Source organism: Furipterus horrens, unplaced genomic scaffold (assembly GCF_987537825.1).
Source record: "Furipterus horrens unplaced genomic scaffold, mFurHor1.1.pri manual_scaffold_7, whole genome shotgun sequence".
NCBI classification, from domain to species: domain Eukaryota; kingdom Metazoa; phylum Chordata; class Mammalia; order Chiroptera; family Furipteridae; genus Furipterus; species Furipterus horrens.
Window position 1 is genome coordinate 14,271,160 of NW_028327177.1, and position 22,808 is coordinate 14,293,967.

At 46.3% G+C, this 22,808-nt stretch overlaps 1 protein-coding gene across 1 annotated transcript in view; it reads left to right on the forward strand.

The window, feature by feature from the left end:
• The first annotated feature begins 10,214 nt into the window (after nucleotides 1-10,214).
• Nucleotides 10,215-22,808, forward strand: part of EXT1 (exostosin glycosyltransferase 1) — a 270,855-nt gene continuing 258,261 nt past the window's right edge. Inside the window, exon 1 of the mRNA XM_090283428.1 lies at nucleotides 10,215-11,855. Within this exon, the coding sequence (XP_090139554.1) occupies nucleotides 10,894-11,855 (962 nt within the window). The 5' untranslated portion in view covers nucleotides 10,215-10,893. The remainder of the gene's footprint in view (nucleotides 11,856-22,808) is intronic.

Below are 22,808 nucleotides of genomic sequence, written 5' to 3' on the forward strand. Positions count from 1 at the left end.
AGTAAATAAATTTAGTGATCATTCATTCATTCAACAACCATTAAGAAGGCAGCAACTAAGAGCCAGGCATTGTGCTAGATGCTGCAGTTACAAAGATTAACAAGACGTAGTCTGCTTCCCCCGGGCCTATTTTCCTGGAAGGTAGATGGACACTAAAAGGACAAACACAATAATGGGTGCCAGTGCTGACACTGTCTTCAGAGCTCAATGTCACTTCCACCGCAGATGAAGGCATTAGGAGGAGCTTACTGAGTGGCGGCACTGGAGCGCTGAAAAAGAATGGAGACCATGGGCTTCATTCCTTCAAACACCTCCTCACAGTTCTTTTGAGTGTCTATAGCTTCTTTTTTAGATGGAAAACTGGCAAATCTATCATCACTGGCAGCCTCTTCAGACCAGGGCTGCTTGAACACAGGGCCTGGGTGTCTTATTCGCAGGGCTTTAGCTACTTGTCCTGTGTTCTGCTGCTGGATCAGGCAGCCTAGTGTATCTGACTTTCAGGTGCTCGCATCTGTCCCTCCTTCCCCTGAAAACTTCTTCCCCTTCCCCACTCTTGCAGCAGGCAGGCTCCTGCTTATCCCTCAGGTCTCTGCTTAAATGCTTCCTCGGGGACATCTTCCTAATCACTCCATCTAAATAACACCTCCATTTCAGTGCACTTTTTATTTCTTAAGCTGCACTAGAATTCGGATCTTAATTTGTTTATTCACCTGCTCATCGCGTCTCCCTGAGTAGACTTTGTCATGTCTAAGGGCTAACGCCTGGTCTGTCTTACACACACGGTGCACACCCAGTGCCCAGTGCCCTCCCTGGGACAGAGTAAGCATTTAATAAACACTGGTGATTGGATGGATAAATGAATGAAGGAACATGTCCTTCCACAGCCACTGTAACAATTCAGCATGATTTGCTGAAATGTCGATCTTTATCATGAAGGAGATTAATTCAAATTCTGTGAGATAGAACTGCTGATAAACAGAATGTGAAACCAAGTCACTTTATGGAGCTGCTGGAGAACTGGGAAGGGAATGGGAGAGAGTGGGAGGCCATTACACTCGTTAGCATTTACAAAGTACCTCCTCCTAGGTGCCGGGCACTGCATTAAATGTTTTATATGCCTCTGAAGTAGTTATTATCATTATGGGGAGCAGATGGGGAAACTGAGGCTTGGTGCCCTTAATTAACGTGCCTGACATCACAGGCATTCCGGTGTAGAACCGTGACCGGCCTCGGCAGTCACACTCCGAAGCTCCTGTGTTTAACCACTCCACTCTCTTGCCCCCAGTGGAATGAAGTTCATTTAGTAAATATCCTGCATGAATAGAAGTGTACACAGTCGAACAGCTACATGACACTCTAACGTCAGATCAGACGGGGAAATACGAGCAAGCTTTCTTAGGAGACCGCATCCATGAATGTGGGAACTGGACAAGCGGTAGCACGTTCACGGGGCCCCTTCCCCTCCCCCAGGACTGTTGTTCCAAAGAAAGTTGCTCAGGACTGCAGTACAGTGTCCCGCCACCTCCAAGTGATGGGAGGGCTCTCACCCTCAAAAACCCGTCTAGTGGTCTCTTCCTAAACCCCAAAGGATTAGCATTCTCCTCAAGGCAGCATGTAATTTACAGCAATTGGCATTTCCTGTTGCAAGGCATTCCAAGATCAGAGGGGCCAAGGAAGGTGACAGGTCAGATCTGAGCCTTAGAGGGAGAAGTTATGGGGTGGGGGTTAGAATTTTACAAAGCAGTGGGGCCCGCCTGCATTGTGCCCTAGAGCAACCTTTGACTGGGGGTTCCCATTAACAACAAGTCTCCACAAGTGTAAAAGAACAAGAGAGGAACCAGGCTTATCCAGCCATAAAACAGGACTAAAGTCTGCATTTTTCTATATGATGAGAAATTCCTGGGCCAGTAGTGAGGGTGAGCTACTCCCCAGTAGAGGAGAACAATTAGGGAAATTGAGAATTATGCTCCTGTGGGCAATTTCCTTCTCAAGGCTTACTTAAAGCCAGAATGTATATTTTTAGTCTGCTTTCGTGACTTTTTAATATTCAGATTTTCGGAGAAACAGAGCCTATGCTGAAATTTACATATAACTATATTGAAATATATTTAAATGTTAGCCTTCTTCACACCTTGTCCCTTAGAGTTCCTGAGCTGTCTGTACTTCTGCAGAGGGACTGGTCTCTCTGGGGAATGAATACAAGTGTCTGAAGAGACAGAAGTAGAGGTAGAATGCTGGGAGGATGATATACTAGGGTGGACCTAAAGTTGTATGTAGTTTATAATTTGAGGAATGGCTTTGTTTGTTTAGATTGCAGGTTTTCAGAATGATGGCTTATGTGTGCCAAAGAGAGCCCCTAGCCCTTCAGATTCCTGTAGGCAGATGTGTGCACTTTTACACTTTAGAAAGGATATAGTCCCTCTGAAACTGACCTGGAGCCTTCCTCTGAAGACCTCAAGAATCCAGGATTCCTAGAAACAGAAGAAATTTGACCAAAGGAACCGCCTTGGAGCATTCAGGGATCATTTGGATAACTAGCTCTGTAGTCCATCTTATTATCGCGCTAATAACAAGTTACCCCATATCCTATGCATGGATCACCAACTTTAAATGATTTTGACATTCATAAAATACACTTGAATCGCTGAAACAGAACGTTATGTGATGTAACGTTCCTCGAGTGAGTTGGAGTGAGTTCTACAGGGTCTCTGATTGTCATTGTGAGCGACAATAATTATTGTACCAGAGTAGCTTAGAAGTGCCAGATAATGAAAAATGTTCAGTTGATAGAATATAAGACAAATTTGATTCTGCTGGGTATTAGAAGTTAAAAAAAAAAAAAAAAGGTCAAGGGAGCATTGACAGACTTGCATAATAAGAAGTGTTACCATGGGAGAAATGGACTCGCCTTGTGGGTGACTGCCTGGCTTCATCACCTTCAATAGCTGACACTTTCATTTCTCATTTTTCTCTGTTACTTATCTATAAGTGGATCTACAAGTGCTAAATAATAGGGACCCACACACATTTAACAAATTTAACCATTTCCTCTTCTATTAAATTATACCACAGAGTCAGTTTTATTGTTATTATTTCCTTCCATGTCTGTTTCTCTTCCTGGAGTTTGAGTCTCTAAAGGGCAGAGGCTGTGTGGCACATGCACTGTTAAAAGAACACAAGTCTTTGCCCTGGCTTGTGTGGCTCTGTGGACTGAGTACTGGCCTGCAAACCAAAGGGTCACTGGTTCGATTCCCAGTCGTGCACATGCCTGGATTGCAGGCCGGGTCCTTGATTGGGGGTGTGCAAGAGACAACCACATATTCATGTTTCTCTCCTCTCTTTCTCCCTCCCTTCCCCTCTTTCTAAAAAATAAATAAAAATTTTTAAAAAAAGAAGAAGAAAAGAAAGAACGCAAGTCTTTAGAGAAAACAAGCTACCAGACAAGCACACAAGGGAGAGCATCTGTATCTTCCACCAGGGGTCAGTAAAACTTTCATAAGACTCCTAGGATGGCATTCAGAGTTGGCTAAGGGCAACTTGTTAGTCACTGGTTGTCCCTTAGAAAACACCAGCAATGGGTGTCAAAGCAGCCGGTGCCAAGGTAATAAACACATACGAAAGACATAGCTAAATATATAATTATAGGAATGTATATGTCTATCTATATCTATATATATGACTTGGGTGATAGCAAGTATTAGAAGTAACATCATAAGGAGAATGTCAATATATCCAACAGAGTTAAGATGGTAGAGAGGATTCTCAATTTTGACAAATACTAAGATAAGCACTAAGACAAGGCTAATTAGCAATCAGAGACTAATTGTCCAGTAACTAGGGTTTATTGGCTTGACTCTGATGGCCATAGTTTCTATAAGCATGAAAGCAAAACCCGAAGTTTCTCTTCTTTTCCTGGCTTATAATGGTTGTTTATGTAAGGAATAAAGACTTTAAAAAATATGTACTAGATATGTAAATTTGACTCCCTGCTTCCACTTTTGCCCTACTATCAGCTAGAGGAGCTGTAAAAAAAAAAAAAAAGTCTTATCACTCCCCCGCTTAGAATCCTACAATGCCTATCCACCCACTGAAATCAAATCCCACCACTTTCCCTGGCCTGCAGAGCCAGGGTGTGTTAAAGTTCCTAGCGCTTCTTTGACCTCATCTGCTCCTCTTCCTTGCACTCAGCCCACTCCAGAAACACTAAGCTTTGGGTGATGCTCCAACCCAGTGGTTCTCAAAGTGTGGTCCCTGGATCTGCAGACCGGCATCACCTGTGAAGTGAGAAATGCAAATCCTTGGGTCCCGCACAAAATGGCTGCACCAGATACACGGGCGGAGGGCCCCAGAATTCTGTGTTTTAACCAACCCATTTACGGATTCTGATGCCTGCTGAAATTCAAAAACCACTGTGCTCATTCTTCAAGCTCACCTTCCTAGCGGCCAGACCCTTTGCCTGGTACCCTCTTCCCAGAGCTCTTCTTCCCTCAACCAATCAGACATAAGGTGAAATTTTAGCTCCTCAGAGAGACCATGCCCGACCACCCTATTTAAAGTGAACTCCCTGATCCTCCTCCTCCTGATTTGTGCTATCATCCCTTTAATTTCTCCATAAAACTATCTGAAATTATCTTGCTTGTTAGTTTATTACCTCCCCCATTAGAACAAGAGCAGGCATCTATTTTTCATACGATGGATCCTGAGTGCCGAGAATCGTGCCTTGCATATGTTATGTTCTTAATCTTCTTAATGTCTACGAGGTTTTTTGATCAGATGCCTTGTTGAAGAGAGAGAAATTAGATTCTCTAAAGGAAGCTGCAGTGTTGTGGCAAGGCCCTGGCATGGAGTCAAAAGAGGAGGGTCAAGTTCTAAAATTTCCACTTGAAAATCAGCTGACTTTGGGTAAGTCATTTAACTGGATTAGTGGGTCTCAACAGGGGGTGATTTTAACTCCTAGGGGCATTTAGCAATGTCTGGACACATTTTTGATGTCACAACCTGAGATGCAGGTGGGAATGGGGAGTGCTATGACACCTAATGTGGAGAGGCCAGGGGTATGTAAACATCCCACGGTGCATAGGACAGCCCCCTGCTGAGCAAGTGCCAAAGGGGCCCAGGCTCAGCAAACCTGACCTGGGGCCTTAATTTGAGCCTTATTTTCTCATTTGTAAAATACGGATAATATTCTCTTCCTCATTCACAGGGCTCTGACGACAGGCAAGCAAATTTCTTCTCATGGAAGTGTTTTGTAAATGACAAAGACTGTGGACAAATACGCTCAGGGTCTGGTACCAGGCCTTATGCAGGGTATCTGCTCAGTAAATACTTGTTCAAGGAATGAATGAACGAAGGGTCAGGAGCCCCTTCCCAGGACTGAGTTTCTGTTTCTCAGTTTGTGACATGGGATACAGATAGTATTTGGGAACTAGGCACCTTGTGAGGGTCACAGAGACAATGTGTATAAAGCACCTGGCTCAGGATTTGACACATCCATGGCAAATTGCCCTCATTTCACCCTTGATTAGCTTTCTTGCCTGGCTGCCCTGCAGGGGCCTAATAGAGGCTCTCACTTCCACTGCAGTTTTCCTCCCTTCTCTGCGGTTTCTTCTTCCTCCCTCCCAAGCTCCTCTCCTCTATCCCCTTGGTCCACACAGGGCATCCTTGACTGTTTCCACGGTATCACCAAGACCCACCCTGCATTTTTTTCATTGAAACTCCCAAGGCCTGACATTTCAGAAACAACCTGTTCCAGGTTTCCTTGACTTTCTGACAGAGAAGGAACTGGAAACCAGGCTTCTGTTTCCTGCTTGGGAGTCTCTCCATCCTCCGTGGGAGTCTCTCCATCCTCCATGATGTCCCAACTTTCTTTGGCCTCCTTTTCTTTTCCCACCTTCTATAGCCAATCAGCATATACCCAGACGAGTTTCCCAACCTTTCCAGGAGCCAGGAATGCTTACTTTTAGAGACCCCATCACACATCACCAAAACACTGAAATGTTTTATTTGATGCCCACATCCAATAAAAATCTTGCGTAACTTCATGAAGATTGGATTGCAGTCGACCTAAAGTTACATTTTAAGGAATTTAAATGTTTATTAATTCCAATGCTTTAGTTTGTTTCCACATTTTGGAATAAATCAATTATTTTTTCCTATCGGAAATATTATACAGTTGTAGGCCCCTGAAAAGCATGCGTGCCTTTGGAGCTTTCTGCATTAAACATTTTCTTTGCTTTTTGTCCATTGGTGAGTTTTCCTTCTTTCCTTCGTCTGGTTGCTGACAAGAGTCAATGACCGTTCCAGAGTCTGCACTGTAAAGCATCTGGAAACGGCTGGGTGTTTGGTGGGTGATATTTCTTGTATGTAATGCTGCTGACTTGCAAACATGATCTCATGCACTTGTGTCCATATTTGTCCAACAGTATGACAATCAGACCTTACATTTGCTATGTGCATTATGGACAGCAAAGGGCTTTCACGTATATTACCCATTTATTCTCACTGGAGAGTCACAGTAACTCAATGCTAGCTGACCACAATATATATCATACTACAGTTAGTCTGGATTTTACCAGTGAGAATCCAAAGTTTAAGAAGGTGAGGTGACTCATTCAAGGTTACAGAATGAGTGACAGAGACGAAGATATCTTCTGGGGTTCATGTGTGCCATGATGGTTTCGGGTCTTTAGATCAGCCTGGGGAAGGAAATGAAGCAAGTCTTGAGTCACTGGGATAGCTTTAGCTCTCTCTTTCTCTCCCTCTGATATAATAGAACTCTAGCCCTGAATATTCTCTATTTGCCCTACAAACAATAGGATCAAATTAGTTATTTAGTTCAACAAATATAGTACTTTTTTAGCGATGGGTCCTGTTGTAGGTGCTGGGAATATAGCAGGGAACAAAAAAGAGCATGTCCTTGCCTCATAAAGCTCACAGTCTACATATAACTAATAAATAATAAATTAACCAGTCAATATATAGTATGTCAGATGTTGATTAGGGATAAGGAAGAAAATAAAGCAGGATGAGGGAATAGGAAAGTGGGGGAGGGTTTGCTATTTTATTTAGAGTGGTCAAAGAAGGCCTCAATTGTAAGGTGGTATCTGAGAAGAGACTTTGAAGAAGTGAGAAAGTGTCATGTGGATGCTGGCTGAGACAAGCATGTGCAAAGGCCCTGTGGCAGGTGCATGTTTGGCATGCCTGAGAAATAGCAAGGAAATCAACCTGGCTGGAGAAGAGTGAGCAGAATGGGATGGAGGGAAAGAGTCATGGCAGGAACTAACTTGAAAAGGGCCTGGCAAGGTGTGGGGGGCAGTTAGGGATGATCCTATAGAACCTTATAGGTAAGGACTTTGGCTCTAATTCTGAGAGAGACAGGGGCCCTCTGATAGCTTTGAACAGAGGAAATCGAGATCTAACCTATGTTGTTAGAGGATTTTATGATAGACTGATTTGCCCTCTGTTAAGATATTTCCACTTGGAACAAGAGACTCAGTCCTGCTTTGAGAGACAACCATGGGGGTTTTTCTTTTCAAGTATGATCAAGTGCTGTGGTGCGGTTGAATTGTAGTAATTCATTCATTCATTTGAATCAGCTATTGAGTTCCACCTAAGTGTCAGGAGCTACGCTGGGCCTTGAGGATGATTCAGGAGTAACACAAATGGAGGCTCCTGCTCCCTTTAGGGAAGAAATACAGACAGTAAACCAAGAAATAAATATGAAATTTCATACAATGAGAAGGGTTAGGAAAAATAAAACAGAGGGAGAGGCAATGATAATGCCATTGTAGGGACTACTTTAGATTCCAGTCATATTTTGAAATGTTGAACTTAGGCTAAAATGTTACACTGGCAGAGCAATTCACAGTTTACAAATTCAAAGAGGCTGGCAAGGAAAGTATTATTCTGACTTTTTGCATGAGGAACTGAGGTTCAGTGAGATTAAGCCATATGCCCAAAGCACTAGTAAATGACAGATCTGGGGTCTGATTCCAAGTTTTCTCTAATTCTCAGTACTGAAATTTTTCTCACAATATGCACCACTGTGGAATGTGAGAGGAGGGCTGGGGAGCACTGGGGCGTGGGATGAGGGAATCAGCTAAGTTGTTAGCTAAGGCAAAAAACATGTGCCAAACCAGGAAGAGAGCGCAAAAGAGCAAGGACAGTAGCTGGCTCCCGCTAAGGTCACACAGGACAACTGGTTGGATATAGAGAAGCTGCAATCCCCACAGTCCCAGCTTCCCAAGGTCCCAGATAAACTTCACCCTAATCTCAACAGGAGGATCCCCGCACCGCACTCCCCCCGCCTTGGGATGGCTGCTCTTAGCCAAGAGGGGTTGGGGCATTGGAAGGAGCCCTGGGTCACACACGGTTTCAATCACTGCATTTATCTGCATGGTTGTCATCGTATTTGGAAGATGACTGAATCCTCATTTCTGTCCCAGGCGCCTCCACATTGCGTAGGGATACAAGTCAAACCTGGAAAAGCTACCTCATCTTTGGCAGGTCAGAAATAGGGAGAGGCTTCAGGAATGTACAGTAATATACCATCCATGCCCCTTCCCCACTTTATTAAAACAAACCTGAAACAACAAATGTCTAAAATTTTCCACTCGATCATTTCATCCAGACTTGTTATAACCATGGCCTTTGTCCACACCCACTGGAGTTTTTTTGCAGCCTGAGGGAAGCTGGGAAGTGTCTGTCCCTAGCTCCCAGTCACTCCCATAATAAACAATCACTAAACAGCTTGCTGCCCTAGGCAACTGTTTGCTCAGCTTGGCCAGGCCCTTGGACTTCAGCTAGGGAAGAGGGTGGAAGGCCTTCTTAGTAAAGCAGTATTCAGGGCCCAGGCTAGGGAACTTGGCTTTGACCAGAAATACTATTTGGGAGCCTAGCAAGCCCATCTCTGCGGTCCTGGAAGACCTTTAGAGGGACTGCAGGTTCTTATCTAATGTGTCCAATGAAGTTCTGGCATGGGGGGGGGGCAAGTGTTGGGGTTGGGTTGCGGAAGGGCATTTGAAGGAAGGGCCAACCATCTTGCACTAATTGCAGGTAAGGTCATTTCCTGCTTCAAATTTCCCTTCTCCAGCTGGGGCAGATCACAGTTCCACCAGTCATCCCTTCCTGAGGGACATCTTACGAACCACCACCGCCATAAAAAGGGTAACTCCACTTTGGGGACGGGTATGCACTTAACCAGTTTCTCCTCAGCCATTAGAAAAATCCCCTTCCCCCACCACCCCGCTGTGACTGACTCTCCTGGAAGCGTTCTACAGAATAGACCTTACCACAGAATAGAAGGGGCTTTAGATTGCGAGGAAAGGATGTGCAGGTAGATAATGATAATTTACGAGTCTTCTCTAAGCACATAAAGACAGACATGAAGAACTGTAATATTTCCTCTTTATTCTTGGGTTGTCTCTTTGGGGGAAGAAAAAAGAAAGGATGGGCCATGTAGGAAATAAGGGACCTGTTTAAATAGTTGGTAGGAAATAAAAATATTGGGCCTTAAAGGAAAGGTCGCCGGCGGGCGGTTTTTTCTATAAAGTCTTTCTTTCTTCTCCCCACCCCCCCCGCATCCCCCCCCCCCCCCCCCCCCAGGGCTCGCTCCACTGCTCCATTTTCAAGCATCCTCTCCAGGAACCCGCACACTCCCTGCCGCCGGCTCGAGGAGGCGCTCCAGGCAGCCGGGTTCCTCGAGGGATCCCGAGGCAGCTCAAGCGGCGGAGCCCGGGGAGTGCTGGCCGGTCCCTGGCTCCCCAGCCACCGCGGGCGCTTCCTCCCGGCGGCGCCGGTTCCCAGAGGGAGGCGGTGCGACCCAGGCGGGAGACCAGTCCAGGGCGATCCGAGGGGCTCGCACAACGGGGCCACCCCACGATCCACGCCCCCCACCCCGCCCGCCGCGGCGCAGGCACCCGGGGACCCAGCGCTCCCCGTGCTCCCAGCGCCGCGCCGGCGCCTCGGCCGCCGGCCGGGGGTTATGAATGGGCGCAGCGGAAGCACCGCCCCCCCCGGACGTGACGCTCGGCCAATGGCAGCGCGGGCTGCGTGGATAGATGAGGTCAGCGCTGTCGTGTCGGGAATGGAATGTGTAAGTGTAACATTCAGAACCGGGTAACATTCGGCGTCCGAACGCGGCGGTCGGCAGCGCTCACGCGGGGGCCTGCGAAGCGCGGCTCGGGGCCGGCACTGCCCGCGGGGAGAACGCGCCGCCGCCGTCACCCAGCGCCGCCGCCGCCGCCTCCAGCCGGGCCGCCGCGCGTCCCGGGGGCCGGCCCCGCGAGCGCAGGAGTAAACACCGCCGGAGTCTTGGAGCCGCTGCAGAAGGGAATAAAGAGAGATGCAGGGATTTGTGAGGTTACGGCGCCCCAGCTGCAAGATGCACTAGCCGGCTGAACCCGGGGATCGGCTGACTTGTTGGAACCGGAGTGCCCTGCACGGGAGCGTGGATGAGTTGAAGTTGCTTTCCAGGGGCTCGTTCTCCACGCTGCTAAGAAGAATCCGAGAGGCAAGGAAATCGCTTCGTCTTGCCATTGATTGGGCATCGGGAGCTTTTTTTTTAAACCCCTCTCTTTCTTTTCCTTCGTCTTGTTGCATGCAAGAAAATTACAGTCCGCTGCTCGCCCGCCCTGGGTGCGAAATATTCAGCCCCGCTCTCTCCCGTCCATTGTGCAACCCAAAGATGAAAGACCGAAGGGGAGAAAGTTAAAGAAATCGCCCACATGCGCTGGATCAGTCCACGGCTTGGGGAAAGGCATCCAGAGAAGGTGGGAGCAGAGAGTTTGAAGTCTTTACAGGCGGGAAGATGGCGGACTGGAGCTGAAAGTGTTGATTGGGAAACTTGGGTGCTTCTTGTGTTTATTTACAATCCTCTTGACCCAGGCAGGACACATGCAGGCCAAAAAACGCTATTTCATCCTGCTCTCAGCTGGCTCTTGTCTCGCCCTTTTGTTTTATTTCGGAGGCTTGCAGTTTAGGGCATCGAGGAGCCCCAGCCGGAGAGAAGAGCACAGCGGTCGGAATGGCTTGCACCACCCGAGTCCGGATCATTTCTGGCCCCGCTTCCCGGACGCTCTGCGCCCCTTCGTTCCTTGGGATCAATTGGAAAACGAGGATTCCAACATGCACATTTCCCCCCGGCAGAAGCGAGACGCCAACTCGAGCATCTACAAAGGCAAGAAGTGCCGCATGGAGTCCTGCTTCGATTTCACCCTTTGCAAGAAAAACGGCTTCAAAGTCTACGTGTACCCGCAGCAAAAAGGGGAGAAAATCGCCGAAAGTTACCAAAACATTCTAGCGGCCATCGAAGGCTCCAGGTTCTACACCTCGGACCCCAGCCAGGCGTGCCTCTTTGTCCTGAGTCTGGATACTTTAGACAGAGACCAGTTGTCACCTCAGTATGTGCACAATTTGAGATCCAAAGTGCAGAGTCTCCACTTGTGGAACAATGGTAGGAATCATTTAATTTTTAATTTATATTCCGGCACCTGGCCTGACTACACCGAGGACGTGGGGTTTGACATCGGCCAGGCGATGCTGGCCAAAGCCAGCATCAGTACTGAAAACTTCCGACCCAACTTTGATGTTTCTATTCCCCTCTTTTCTAAGGATCATCCCAGGACAGGAGGGGAGAGGGGGTTTTTGAAGTTTAACACCATCCCTCCTCTCAGGAAATACATGCTGGTATTCAAGGGAAAGAGGTACCTGACAGGGATAGGGTCAGACACCAGGAATGCCTTATATCACGTCCATAACGGGGAGGATGTCCTGCTCCTCACCACCTGCAAGCATGGCAAAGACTGGCAAAAGCACAAGGATTCTCGCTGTGACAGAGACAACACCGAGTATGAAAAGTAAGTGGCTGGGCTCCTGGACTGATGGGCCTCTGTGGGTCAGCGCTGGGCCCTGCCCACCTGGTCCAAGTGTGAGGTTGGGGTATGGGGGTGGGGCCCAGGAGCCCTCTGTCCTCTCCCTTTCTGTTCTGGGCCTGACACTGAGCAGCCTGGTTCAGGTGTGTGGCTGGGAGCTGGGGACCCAACGGTTGAGCTCCTGGGGCAAGCAGAAAAGCCTGGAGCCCTCTCCTGGGCCAAGTAGGCGACAGTGTCTCCTTCTTGCTTGGAAAACCTTCAGGCCTCTGTGTCTCCTGTGAAGGGTGTGGGTTTGACCCAAGTTAGGAAACTGCCATTCACCAGTGGGTGCTGGGGGTGGGGTGGGGGTGGTCATTTGTGAGGGTCTAGACCTGGAGAGGCTCTGAATCCACCCACAGTCTGGAGACCTTCCCCCAAGATTGATGCTTTATTTGCTTTTCTCACGAGCAGGGGGAACTGCTTTCCCTGGGATTTTTCCCAGCCGCCAATTATCATCTTTTCATAAGCTTTAAATTTGTGTTAGCAGTAGAAGTGTTTTGATTTTAGTTACTAAACTTTCTGTGCCTACCTTCCACGGGGCTTGTGATCTCTCTCTGCGTGTCTCTCTTCGTATGTATATATCCTGTCTCTTCCTAGGAGAAGCTGTTCTTAAAATCTGGTTCTCAGCCCCAGTGCTGTAAACTCTTGTTGCTAGTTTAGATTTCCCTCTCCCTTTAGCCTTTATCTATTTGCATGTAAATTGGACACTGTTACTCTTTGAATGGGCTTGTGGTGCCTCCTTACCCTCTGTAGTGTGGCGAGTTTTGTCCAGTTGCTAAGTAACTGAGTTGCTTACTTTGTAGCCCTCTCTTCCTTTTCCTTCCCAGTGACAGTAACTGACACATTGGATTTGGGGTCAAAACTAGTTTCCACAAACCTGCTTTATGCTGAGCTTGGCGGGTCACTTTCCTAGTAGATGGTGTCAGCGCCCCAGACTCACTTATATCTGGCCGTGAAAGAGTTAGTGAGTTTCTACAGTGCATTTCCACAGTACGCCAGTTAAAAGCCAGAGCAGCCTTGTGCTACCCAGGGAAGGAAGGGGAACCTCTCAGCTGAGTACAAGAGGAACTGGCAGGGGTGGCAGTTGATTCATGAAATGTAAAATAAGGAGACGCTTCGTAAACCTGATTGGAATGGGAAGGGGTGTGGTGAGAAAGAGACCCTGAACTGAAAGGTTTGATTGTTGTCTGTGGATTTCCTCAGACACTTGGGCCTCTCTTTGTAGGAGGGATTGGAAGAGAAATTAAAGTCCTCCTGTACTTGATCAGAGACAGCGAAGGAGAAAGTATCCAACACTCACATTCCCCAACCCCCAAATCTTGCCTTTCAAACCTAAGAGAAGCCTGAGGCTGGGGCCAATTAGGAATCTATATTTTATTCTTCAGGGGCAGTTATGTGTGAATGTTGGGTGCAATTGAAATGGGTTAAAATTTTGTCACAAAAGAAGCAGACTATGGTTAGTAATGAACTGCTTTGTTTACACGACATTTATATGAACATATTTTTGTGGGTGCTTATAAGGAAAAAATGCTTATAGCCTTTCAGGAATTTCTTAGTCTGGCTGATGGTGGAGTAAGTCAAGAAGCAGACTAACTTTGCATTGTCTTCTTAAACAAGTCTCACCAAATTTTGTAGAAGAATTATGGTGGTCTTCATTCTTCTAAGGGAGCTGGAGCTGAGAACTCATCTTAGGAAATTTGAATTATACATTTATTTGGGAAATACTGTCCATCCAATGAAACAACCCTGCCTTCTTTACCTTCTTATTCCCCAAATAAGTATGCAATCTCTGTGGTCTCTGATGAAGCTTCTCTAGAGATTGGCAATAAAGGAAGGAGAGGTTGGTTTCCTAGAAACTCTAATTTTGGTAATTAAATTTAATTTTTGACCTCTTTGTGATTGGGCCAAGGAATCTGACACCCACACCCTGGTTTTGGTTTACGTTTAAAGACCACAAGGGGTCAGGACGTCAGGATTGGGTCTCACTGGAAAAGTGGCATTTAGTTAGGAAAGCAGTTTACTCTTTCCCCCGAGCAGGGATTTCTTGAGCAGAGTCACTTCTGGATTCTCTTCCTGTTCTCCTTTTGCACACTTTCAGTTCTAACCTTGTTTAATAGAACAGGATGGTGCTGCAGAATGTTCCTATCGATTAGCCTGGTCTACATGCAGTTTTAACTCATTCCTCTCTTTGGGTTATTGGAACTCTTTATCTTTGAGAAACAGTGCTTGTAAACATGATGGCCTTTTCCTACCGACTTTGGGACACACGCAGGTGCAGAATGAGCCCTGAAATGTTGTGAGAACGCTCATGCAGAGCCAGCAATGCCTGTTGTGCTCTGGAGTAACAGCGACTACTGTGCCACTTATACTGATGTTTTCTATTAGTTAGCCTCGCAGGGGTGAGACCCAGAACTACTCAAAGGCAATGCTCATGTCTCCGGCCTTTAGAGAAGGAGGTGATATTGAAGTGAGGGCTATAGAAGTCATCTGAGTCTGACTTCTCATACTGACTCATCGTGTGACTTTTTTTTTTTTTAAGATATTACTTATTATTTATTTATTTTTAGAGAGTGGAGAAGGGAGGGAGAAAGAGGGGAAGAAGCATCAATGCGTGGTTGCCTCTAGCATGCCCTCAACTGGGGACCTGGCCCACAACACCGGCATGTGCCATGACTGGGAATCGAACTGGCAACCCCTTGGTTTGCAAGCTGGTGCTCAGTCCACTGAGCCACACACCAGCCAGGGCTCACTGTGTGACTTTTGATACATTACCTTGAACACTAGTTTATCCTTCTGTGAAATGAGTTTTAGATTGCTCCAGGGGTGCTCGGAGTATTCATTTGGGTGTGGCATGTAAAAACACAATCCATTTTCATCTCCTCTTTTATTCCCAAGTGCCTATGAAAAGGCTTCCGTTTAATTTATATAAATTTGCTTTGGACTTATGGGGTCTGATAATGAGATTGAAAATTGATGGCATATTGGCTGCGTTAGGATACTATAGAATACATACAAGTGTATCAACTAACTTTTAGTGAAAGTTAGCCTTATGTGATAATAAAGACTTAGTGCTAAATGGTTGAGGGCTTTTCATCTCACCTGTACTTTTGTGAAAATCAGACTCTTATTAAAAGTATAAAGAGCTACATGGAGTGAAGAAAAACACCTTTCCCTAATAAGAGAATATTTTTGATCCAGAATGCCAGGATTTTTTAAAAACAATCTTTTTTTAAAAAATTTATTTTTAGAGAAAGGGAAGGGAGGGAGACAGGGAGAGAAACATCAATGTGTGATTGTCTCTCACACACCCGTAACTGGGGACCTGGCCCGCAACCCAGGCATATGCCTTGACTGGGAATAGAACCTGCAGCCCTTTGGTTTGCAGGCTGGTGCTCAATCCACTGAGCCACACCAACCAGGGCAAAAACATCCATTTTTATGACACCTATAATTAATTGTCACCAGTTACACATATTAACAGATGTAGGTGACACCAGCTAAAATAAGTGGCTGCAGTAGTTAGATGATTTGTAATGAGGCTTTAGAGAAATTCTTTCTCTTTTATATTCTTTGAGCTTCTTATGCATCCTTACAGAATCACTGTATTTTTGCATGGACTTCATAGTTCAAATCCCTTCCAAAGGTATTATTGTGACGCTTCAGATCTAGCTTTCTGAAATAAAAGAGAAGGAAATGAGAGGAGGCTTCTATCTTTGACCCTCTGAGGAAAGCACTGGTGAGTATTTTAAGCAGCTCTTCTGGGAACAGGCAGGATTCTATGCAGGCATTTTTGACACCTTTTCCTGTGTTTGTTGAAAATGTATTTCACAATCCTGGTATGTTTAAGGCTCTTGAAACTAAGTGACCAAAACCATTCAGCTCCAACATCCTCATCTTACAGATTTAGAGATAGAAGGATAGAATGTTCTTAAGGAACTTACTTAGGATGGAAATCTTGCTGGTGGCAGGGGTATCCCTAGCATGCAAGCCTTCTGGATTTTTCCCCTTAATCTAGTCTTCCACTGGCAATCACAAACAAGTTTGAAAGCTCTCTAGCCACTAGACTTTTATGGATGGTTTTTTTATGGGATTTCTCTTGGAATCCTTTGGGAAGCTGATGAAGATTTTGGACAAACTTTGCAAAAATAAAAAAAGCACATACATGCACAATTTGTCATAAAGTTTTAGGAGTTGACACAGAGCCCTTTACCAAGGGTATTCTCGTACCTAGAAACTCCTGCTCTAGGGCTTACATTTTAAAGCTGTTTAGTCTAAGTAGGAATTTTTGTACCTCTCAACGTGGCCCTAAGATGTTTAGTGGCGAGGCTGTGAATTAACTGAATGGTAAGTTGAATTCAGATGTACTTCTAGCTAAAAGAAAATGTGCACAAGACAAGTGGTCATTTTAAATGATTATTTGCTTAATCTGCCTTATTCCAAACTGTATTAATAGAGCAAGTGCAGAGTCCAGCAGTGAACCTTAGAGGACTTTTTTCCTCCTCCAGAATAAATGGTGGAGAGTGTGCTTCTCAGGTTTTAAATGTAAAATGTTAGCACATTTCCCCTACACAGGTGTACGAAAGCATTTCTAAAATAAACTACACAAGCACTGTTTAGAAATACAGATAGTGCTATGCCTATGCAAAGTGATGTTGTCAAGCCTGTCTTCCGGCACTGAGGTTCCAGTTCTCTGCTCCCCCGTTCTCACCTCCTCTGAACTTGCGTTCTTGAAAGCACCTGAGAGAGCCTCTTTTCCAGGGAACTGGCGAGGAGCGGTTGCAGTGTTGTGTGCAACTTCAAGGGCAGCTTGTGTCTTGATTGACTTTAATCAACAAGATGAAGGTTCCAGGTGGAATCTGTGATTTCAGCTAGGGGCCCGCAGGATTTTGTCATGCAGAGAATGGCTTGCTGCTGAGACTGGGCAGGCCACCTTCGGTCCTCCTGATGGTGACCCCAGCTTTGGATGGGACAGATTTGGCCAAGTGGACGCTGTCACACCCTCAGGTGGTGATTATTCTCTCTGTCAGAAGGCCTACAGGTGTGCCTCTGCAGAACACAGTCTGTAGTGGAAACACCTGCCAACAATGACCTCGAAACCCTAGCTTCACACCAGAGGCTGTTTTGGTTTTTTCTTTCTTTTTTCTTTTTTTCATCCTCACCTGAGGACATTTTTTTATTGCTTTGATGGGGGGGTGGTGGTGGAGACAGAGAGACAGAGACAGACAGACAAGACAGACATTGATTGGTTTTATCCTCTATGCTCCCCAACTGGAGACCAAACCCGCAACCTGGGCATGTACCCTCACTGGGATTCAAACCTGCACCCTTCGGTCCATTGGACAATGTCCCAAGAAACTGAGTCACACCAGCCAGGGCCAGAGGCTGCATTTGTCCGGCCACTTGACAGGTGTGTAGACTGTGACTCTTGGTGGTGAGGTGCTTTGTCTGAGGCTGCCCAGATGGTAAGTTGCCCAGGTTTTCTGGCTCCTAGTTCTCCTGTTTTCACCGAGGTCTGCTGTGACCTCGTATCATTCACTTCTCAGCACGGCTTCTGAAGAACGGACCAGGTCAGGCGAAGTGGTTGTTGGATTCTGCTGTCTTCTGTGCACAGTCCACGTTCACATGTGAACACAGGAGCTCATCTTTCCAAGAGCTTAATGATGAAGTGTTTTTATGTAAAAGCTCTTCTACCTGTCATCAAGTTCCTTTAATAAATGAACCCACCCCCCAATGCAATATTTGTCTAGTGCCTATTATTGGAATTTTCCTTTATTATTAGCCCATTCAAGCCTTTGGACAGCAGTGTGGAGGGGGTTAAACCCTCATTTTACAGATTAGAATGTGGACCTGAACGCAAAGGGAGGAGGCCGGGTCGCATCTAGGAAGTGAATGGCAGTGCTCTCCCCAGGGCCTGGGATTCCGAGATGATTCTCTGTCCTCTGCGAAATGTCACCACCTTAAAGAAATCAAACAAAATTTCTACCTGTTTACGTGCGCATTGACAGTGAGTTCAGTGGGGTTCAGGTGCTGGTGCGGTAGGTCTTTATTTCCATCGCTTTTCTTTGTGAACATAGTCTCCCAAGGGGAGAACAGTGGCTCCGAGGTGTGATTGAGATGGAGCCTAAATCTGATGATAAAGCATTGAACTCCTTGAACTCTTTTCACTCCAGGAGCTAATCACCTTGTCTGCATAGATTCCGCTTTGAATTCTTTCCTAGAGCTCCTCCGAGGAAAGCGGGGAGTGAGCTGCGTGACCACCACCCTCATGGGGAGCAGAAGGAAGCCCTGTGAGGGGGTTCCGGGCGACTTTTCTAGGTGGCCAGTGTGATCCAGCCAGAACTCCTGGAAGATTCGTTTCTGACGTAACAGGCCAGGTCTCGGGAACACTCCCAGGCCCTCAGGCTCCCTAACGAAACACAGCCTTTGTGGAAAATGAGGAAAATACAGAAGATGTGAATAGGAAAAGAAATTTCTGCTCTAACCCTCACGATAAGAGCTCCCCACTGTTATTAAACATCGGTAGTCGGCCTGCGATAACACACATATTCAGCTCTGTGATTAGATCCTTCTCTCTCTGCATAGCCAAGTAGCTTGAATCCATATGTTAATTATTAGTTAATTAAATGTAAGTAAATAATGAATTCAACACATTTTCCTTAAGTGCTTTGTTTGTGTCAGACATATAGGTGTTGGAACGGAGGCCGCTGCAGTGAACAAACTCCTGACTCACCTTTCTTGTCTGTGGGTTTTGTGATTCAAGTCAGACTTCCCATGTATTTTTGCAGGGTTTCTTTTTTTCCTTCACGTTATCCAGGAGCATTTTCCTCATCTACTAAATAGGTAAATCCTATTAAAAAAGGCCTTTTAATGGCTATATGATGTTTTTTCCCCCCCTAACTCATAGCTGTGCCATCGTTTATTTAATCATTTATATTTTCTTAGAGATTTAACTTTCCATTTTTTAAAAAAATTATGAATAAGCCTGTGATAAATTTCACTGTATTGCCTATTTGTTTCTTCTGGACTAAGGTCTCTCTCAGAAAACAACACAGAATTTCCTCCCCTCAACTTCTCACCCCCACCCCCAACCCAATCTTTTTGGAGGAAAAGCTGTTTTTGAGGTGAGGCTGAGCACCTAGTTCTGAAGTCCCCATCATTAAATGACTGCTTGGTTAAATGACAGTTTGGTTAGAACATTTGTAGGTGTTAATTGGTCCTGCAGGGGGTCTTTGAAGCTCCCACAATTTGTGTTCTCTTTGAAGTTTTGTTTTTGCTGGAGCCGGAAACCTCCCTGCCTTTCTTTCTCCCTGAGCGTGTGTCCGCAGCCTTCTTTCTCCTGCAGAATACAAGAGATTATTGGAAACTGCAGCATTTCCTGCGATTTTGGAAACTGCAGGCTTCACGTGTTCAGACGCCATCCTTTTCGCGACTGTGTCAGGTAATGAAGGCCTTGTTTCTCTTTTCTCTTTGATAGTTGACTCCATGGGGCCATTGCAGGTGAATGGGGGCATGGCTTTGCCTCTGGGCGTCCAGATGAGGAAGGTCTGGGATTCCAAGCACCAGTGAGGCTCTATTGCAAGTGATTTAAAACCTGAGACAGGAAAAGTGAATCAACAGTTCATGCCGAGTTATGTTCAGGACTTTCTGTGCGTCGTAATTGCTTTGAACAGCAAAGAAATCTGTGGGATATGCTTCCTCGTTTTATGTACCCTGTTGTCTCCTGGGAAGCCCTTTAGAAATAGCTTTTGTGTGACCCAGCGCCTGGGAAGTAACTGACCCACACTCCTGGACAAGGTGTTTGACTTCTCAGCCTCAGTTTCCACATCTTAGGGTCATTAAGAGGCTCAAATGGGGTGAAGTGTGTGAATGCGCCTTGTCAGTGCTGTGTATTCTACAAGGTGGTGCTGGCATTAAAATCCACCTTCCTGTCACTTTCTAATCGACCACAGAGGTTCCCTTAGTTTCATACCTTGGCTATTTTTAAGTAAGCCACAGAAATAACTCTGCTCATCTCTTCCTTGATGTTTAATCCCCAGGAAATCATGGCAGGAGCCTTGGAAGCCTGGCCATTGTTAGCGCCAGCCGGGAAAGACCTGTGTGGGCCTTCCCGCTGGGGCTTGCAGTTGCAGGAGGTCTCTGGGGCAGCCAGGCACCAGCGTGACTCCTTATCCTCCGGCCTCCCTGGCTGAGTGCTCTAAAAATGCAGGTTGTCCCTTTTGCAGCTGATCTTCACGCCTTCACCAGAGGAGGATGACATTTGGGGGAGGGGGGATACTTGGTCTAAGTGGAGCTCAGCTACTCAGTGGCCTTGCAGCCTCTTGGGTTGCCAAGAGCAGAAAATCACTCAGGCCACGTTAAGTCACAGGATTTATTAGGAGGGGGCATGAACAGAAACAGAACTAGAACTGTGCCATGAAGTTCTCAGGACCCAGCCCAGTACCGGGGATCGACTCCTTTCTTCCCACTCTGGCCTTCGTATCTCCCTTGGCAGCACTTCTCTTCTGTGTGTGTCTTCCAGCTCCCGGCCAGTCTTTCCTGAACTCTCTCATCCAGGCCCTGGAGGACACCAGCCTGATTGCTTTGCTGGTGACCGTGACCCATCTGGGAGAGCCATTCACATTAGGTGTGGTGTGACCTCACCAGTTAACAGACTGACCTATCCTGTTGCCATGCTTGATTTCATTGGTAGCCGTCCTTTTGCAAAGAAGAGCCTGAAGTTGCTTCCTGGAACAGGGGTTGTGGTTAGGGGAAGTTGGCTGTGGCAGGCGCTGTTGAAGCCATATCCTGTTGGCACTGACATATTTGAGCCCAGCCGATGATGCTGATAATAGCAATAGCAACTAATGAGCGTGCACTGTGTGTTGCGTCCTGGGCAGTAGCTTCTTTAATCTTCACGTCCACCCTGGCAGGAAGATGCTCATTTCAGATGCAGCAGGGAGGCAGAGCAATCTTTTAAAAGAGACTGCCCTTAGACCACACTCCTAGGGTACTAACCGAGGCTGCCTGACTCCTGAACCTGCGTTCTTCACCGAGGCTTCTGCACAGCTGGAACTGATGTCATAAAGGCCACATACTCACAAACAATAGTGTGATTGATTTATGGAGTATCACTTGGGTTTCTCACCTAGAATTTATTTAATCTTACTTTAGAGAGACAGTTCTAACCAGTTTGGTAATCTGGTTTCGCAGCCCACAGGGGATGAAGAGCCGTAAATTTAAGGAGACAGGGATTCTTGTAGACAGATCTGCAAAGAAGGGACAGCTGGCAACCCGAATGCAAGGAAGCAGGCCAGGAAATTATAAATGTAACGGCCAGAAGTAAAGGCGCACTGTAATTTAAGAGCAGCTGGCCCAGCGCCCGCAACTGTGTCCTCCGGACTCCCCAGGAGTGTGCCCGTAAATCCCACCCCCATGCACCGGGCCTGTCACCAACCTGAGCGTCTGTAAATATTTGATGAACTACACACCTCAGTACAGTTGACCCTGAGCCATCACTTGGGTACGCTGTCCTTTGTTTAAGAAAGTAGAACAACAAATAATGCATTTTATAACTCTTTTTACCTATATGGTTAAAATGAAAATATTTTGGCACTCCTAAGAATACGTTCTTCATTTGAATACTTGTCTACCAAGCTTAGCAATTTCCCCAAAGGCTCCAGGGACATGAGATCTCCTTTGAATTAGCATTGCAGTCCTGGTATTTGTCCCACACTCAGATTTCTGAAGTTTTATGACACATATCACCACTTGTTATAAGAAATAAAAAGTTTCCTGGTATTGTGGTGTGGGCCTTTGATGCTAGCTCTTCTGGGTAGATTGGGACCCGGAATAACTTAGGCTCTGAATTCAGATAAAGAAAATGGCTCTGGGCCAGGCTGAAGGTTGGGAACTGGGGAAGGGACATTGCTTAGGGGTTGCCCTGGCAGGTATGATGGGGTGCATGTCATTAGCCTGCTTTCTCCACATTCTCAAGAGTGCCCAGGATGGGAGCTGCTGGGGGGAGGTTTAGAACGGATTGCATGCTTCCTACATACATTCCAGCACACTGACAGCTGGAAATTATGCATAACATTGCTGGTAAAAAATATGACCTTGCCGTCATCCTACCTGAACTTGCCTTGGAGGCTTCTCATGGTCCATTCACATGGCATTAGGTAGGGTGGGGGTGTGCCAAATTCTTCCTGCCTGTCCATCCGCAGCGCTGTGGCTGAGTCACATTCCCTCTCTTCCTCCTCCTCGCCACGCCCTCTCCTCTCTTTTTGGAAAGCTGCTTCCCAGCTACACGTTACTTCCTCCAGAGTCATGTCTTTGATGGCCTCAGATGTAGTCAGATTCTCCTGGTAAAAACTCTTAGAGAACATTTAATACTTGCTACAGCTGTGGGTTTTTTTTAAAATTATTTATTTATTTGTTTGTTTATTTATTTTTAGAGAGAGGGGAAAGGAGAAAGAGGGAAAGAAACATCACTGTGTGGTTGCCTCTCACTCACACCCCCAACTGGGGACCTGACGTGCAACCTAGTCACGTGCCCTGACTGGGAATTGAACAGGCGACACTTGGCTCGCAGGCCGATGCTCAATCCACTGAGCCACAGCAGCCAGGGCTGCAGATGTGGTTTTATATTCACTCAACTATTTGTTTTTTTTTTTTTGTCTCTGCCTAGTAGATTGCATAGGCCCTGAGGGGGGGAATTCACATTCGTTTTTCATTTATTTACTCAACAAATGCTCACGGAGCACCTGTTGTGTGCAGGCACTGGGGACTCAACTGAGCAGAATGGACACACATCCCTGCCCTCAGGATGCTCACTGGCTAGTGGCTGGAGACTGATACCATGCCAATTGTGGCTCATATTAGAAGATGCTAGATGCTGGGAAGGAAAGCAGCCAATGGAAAGGG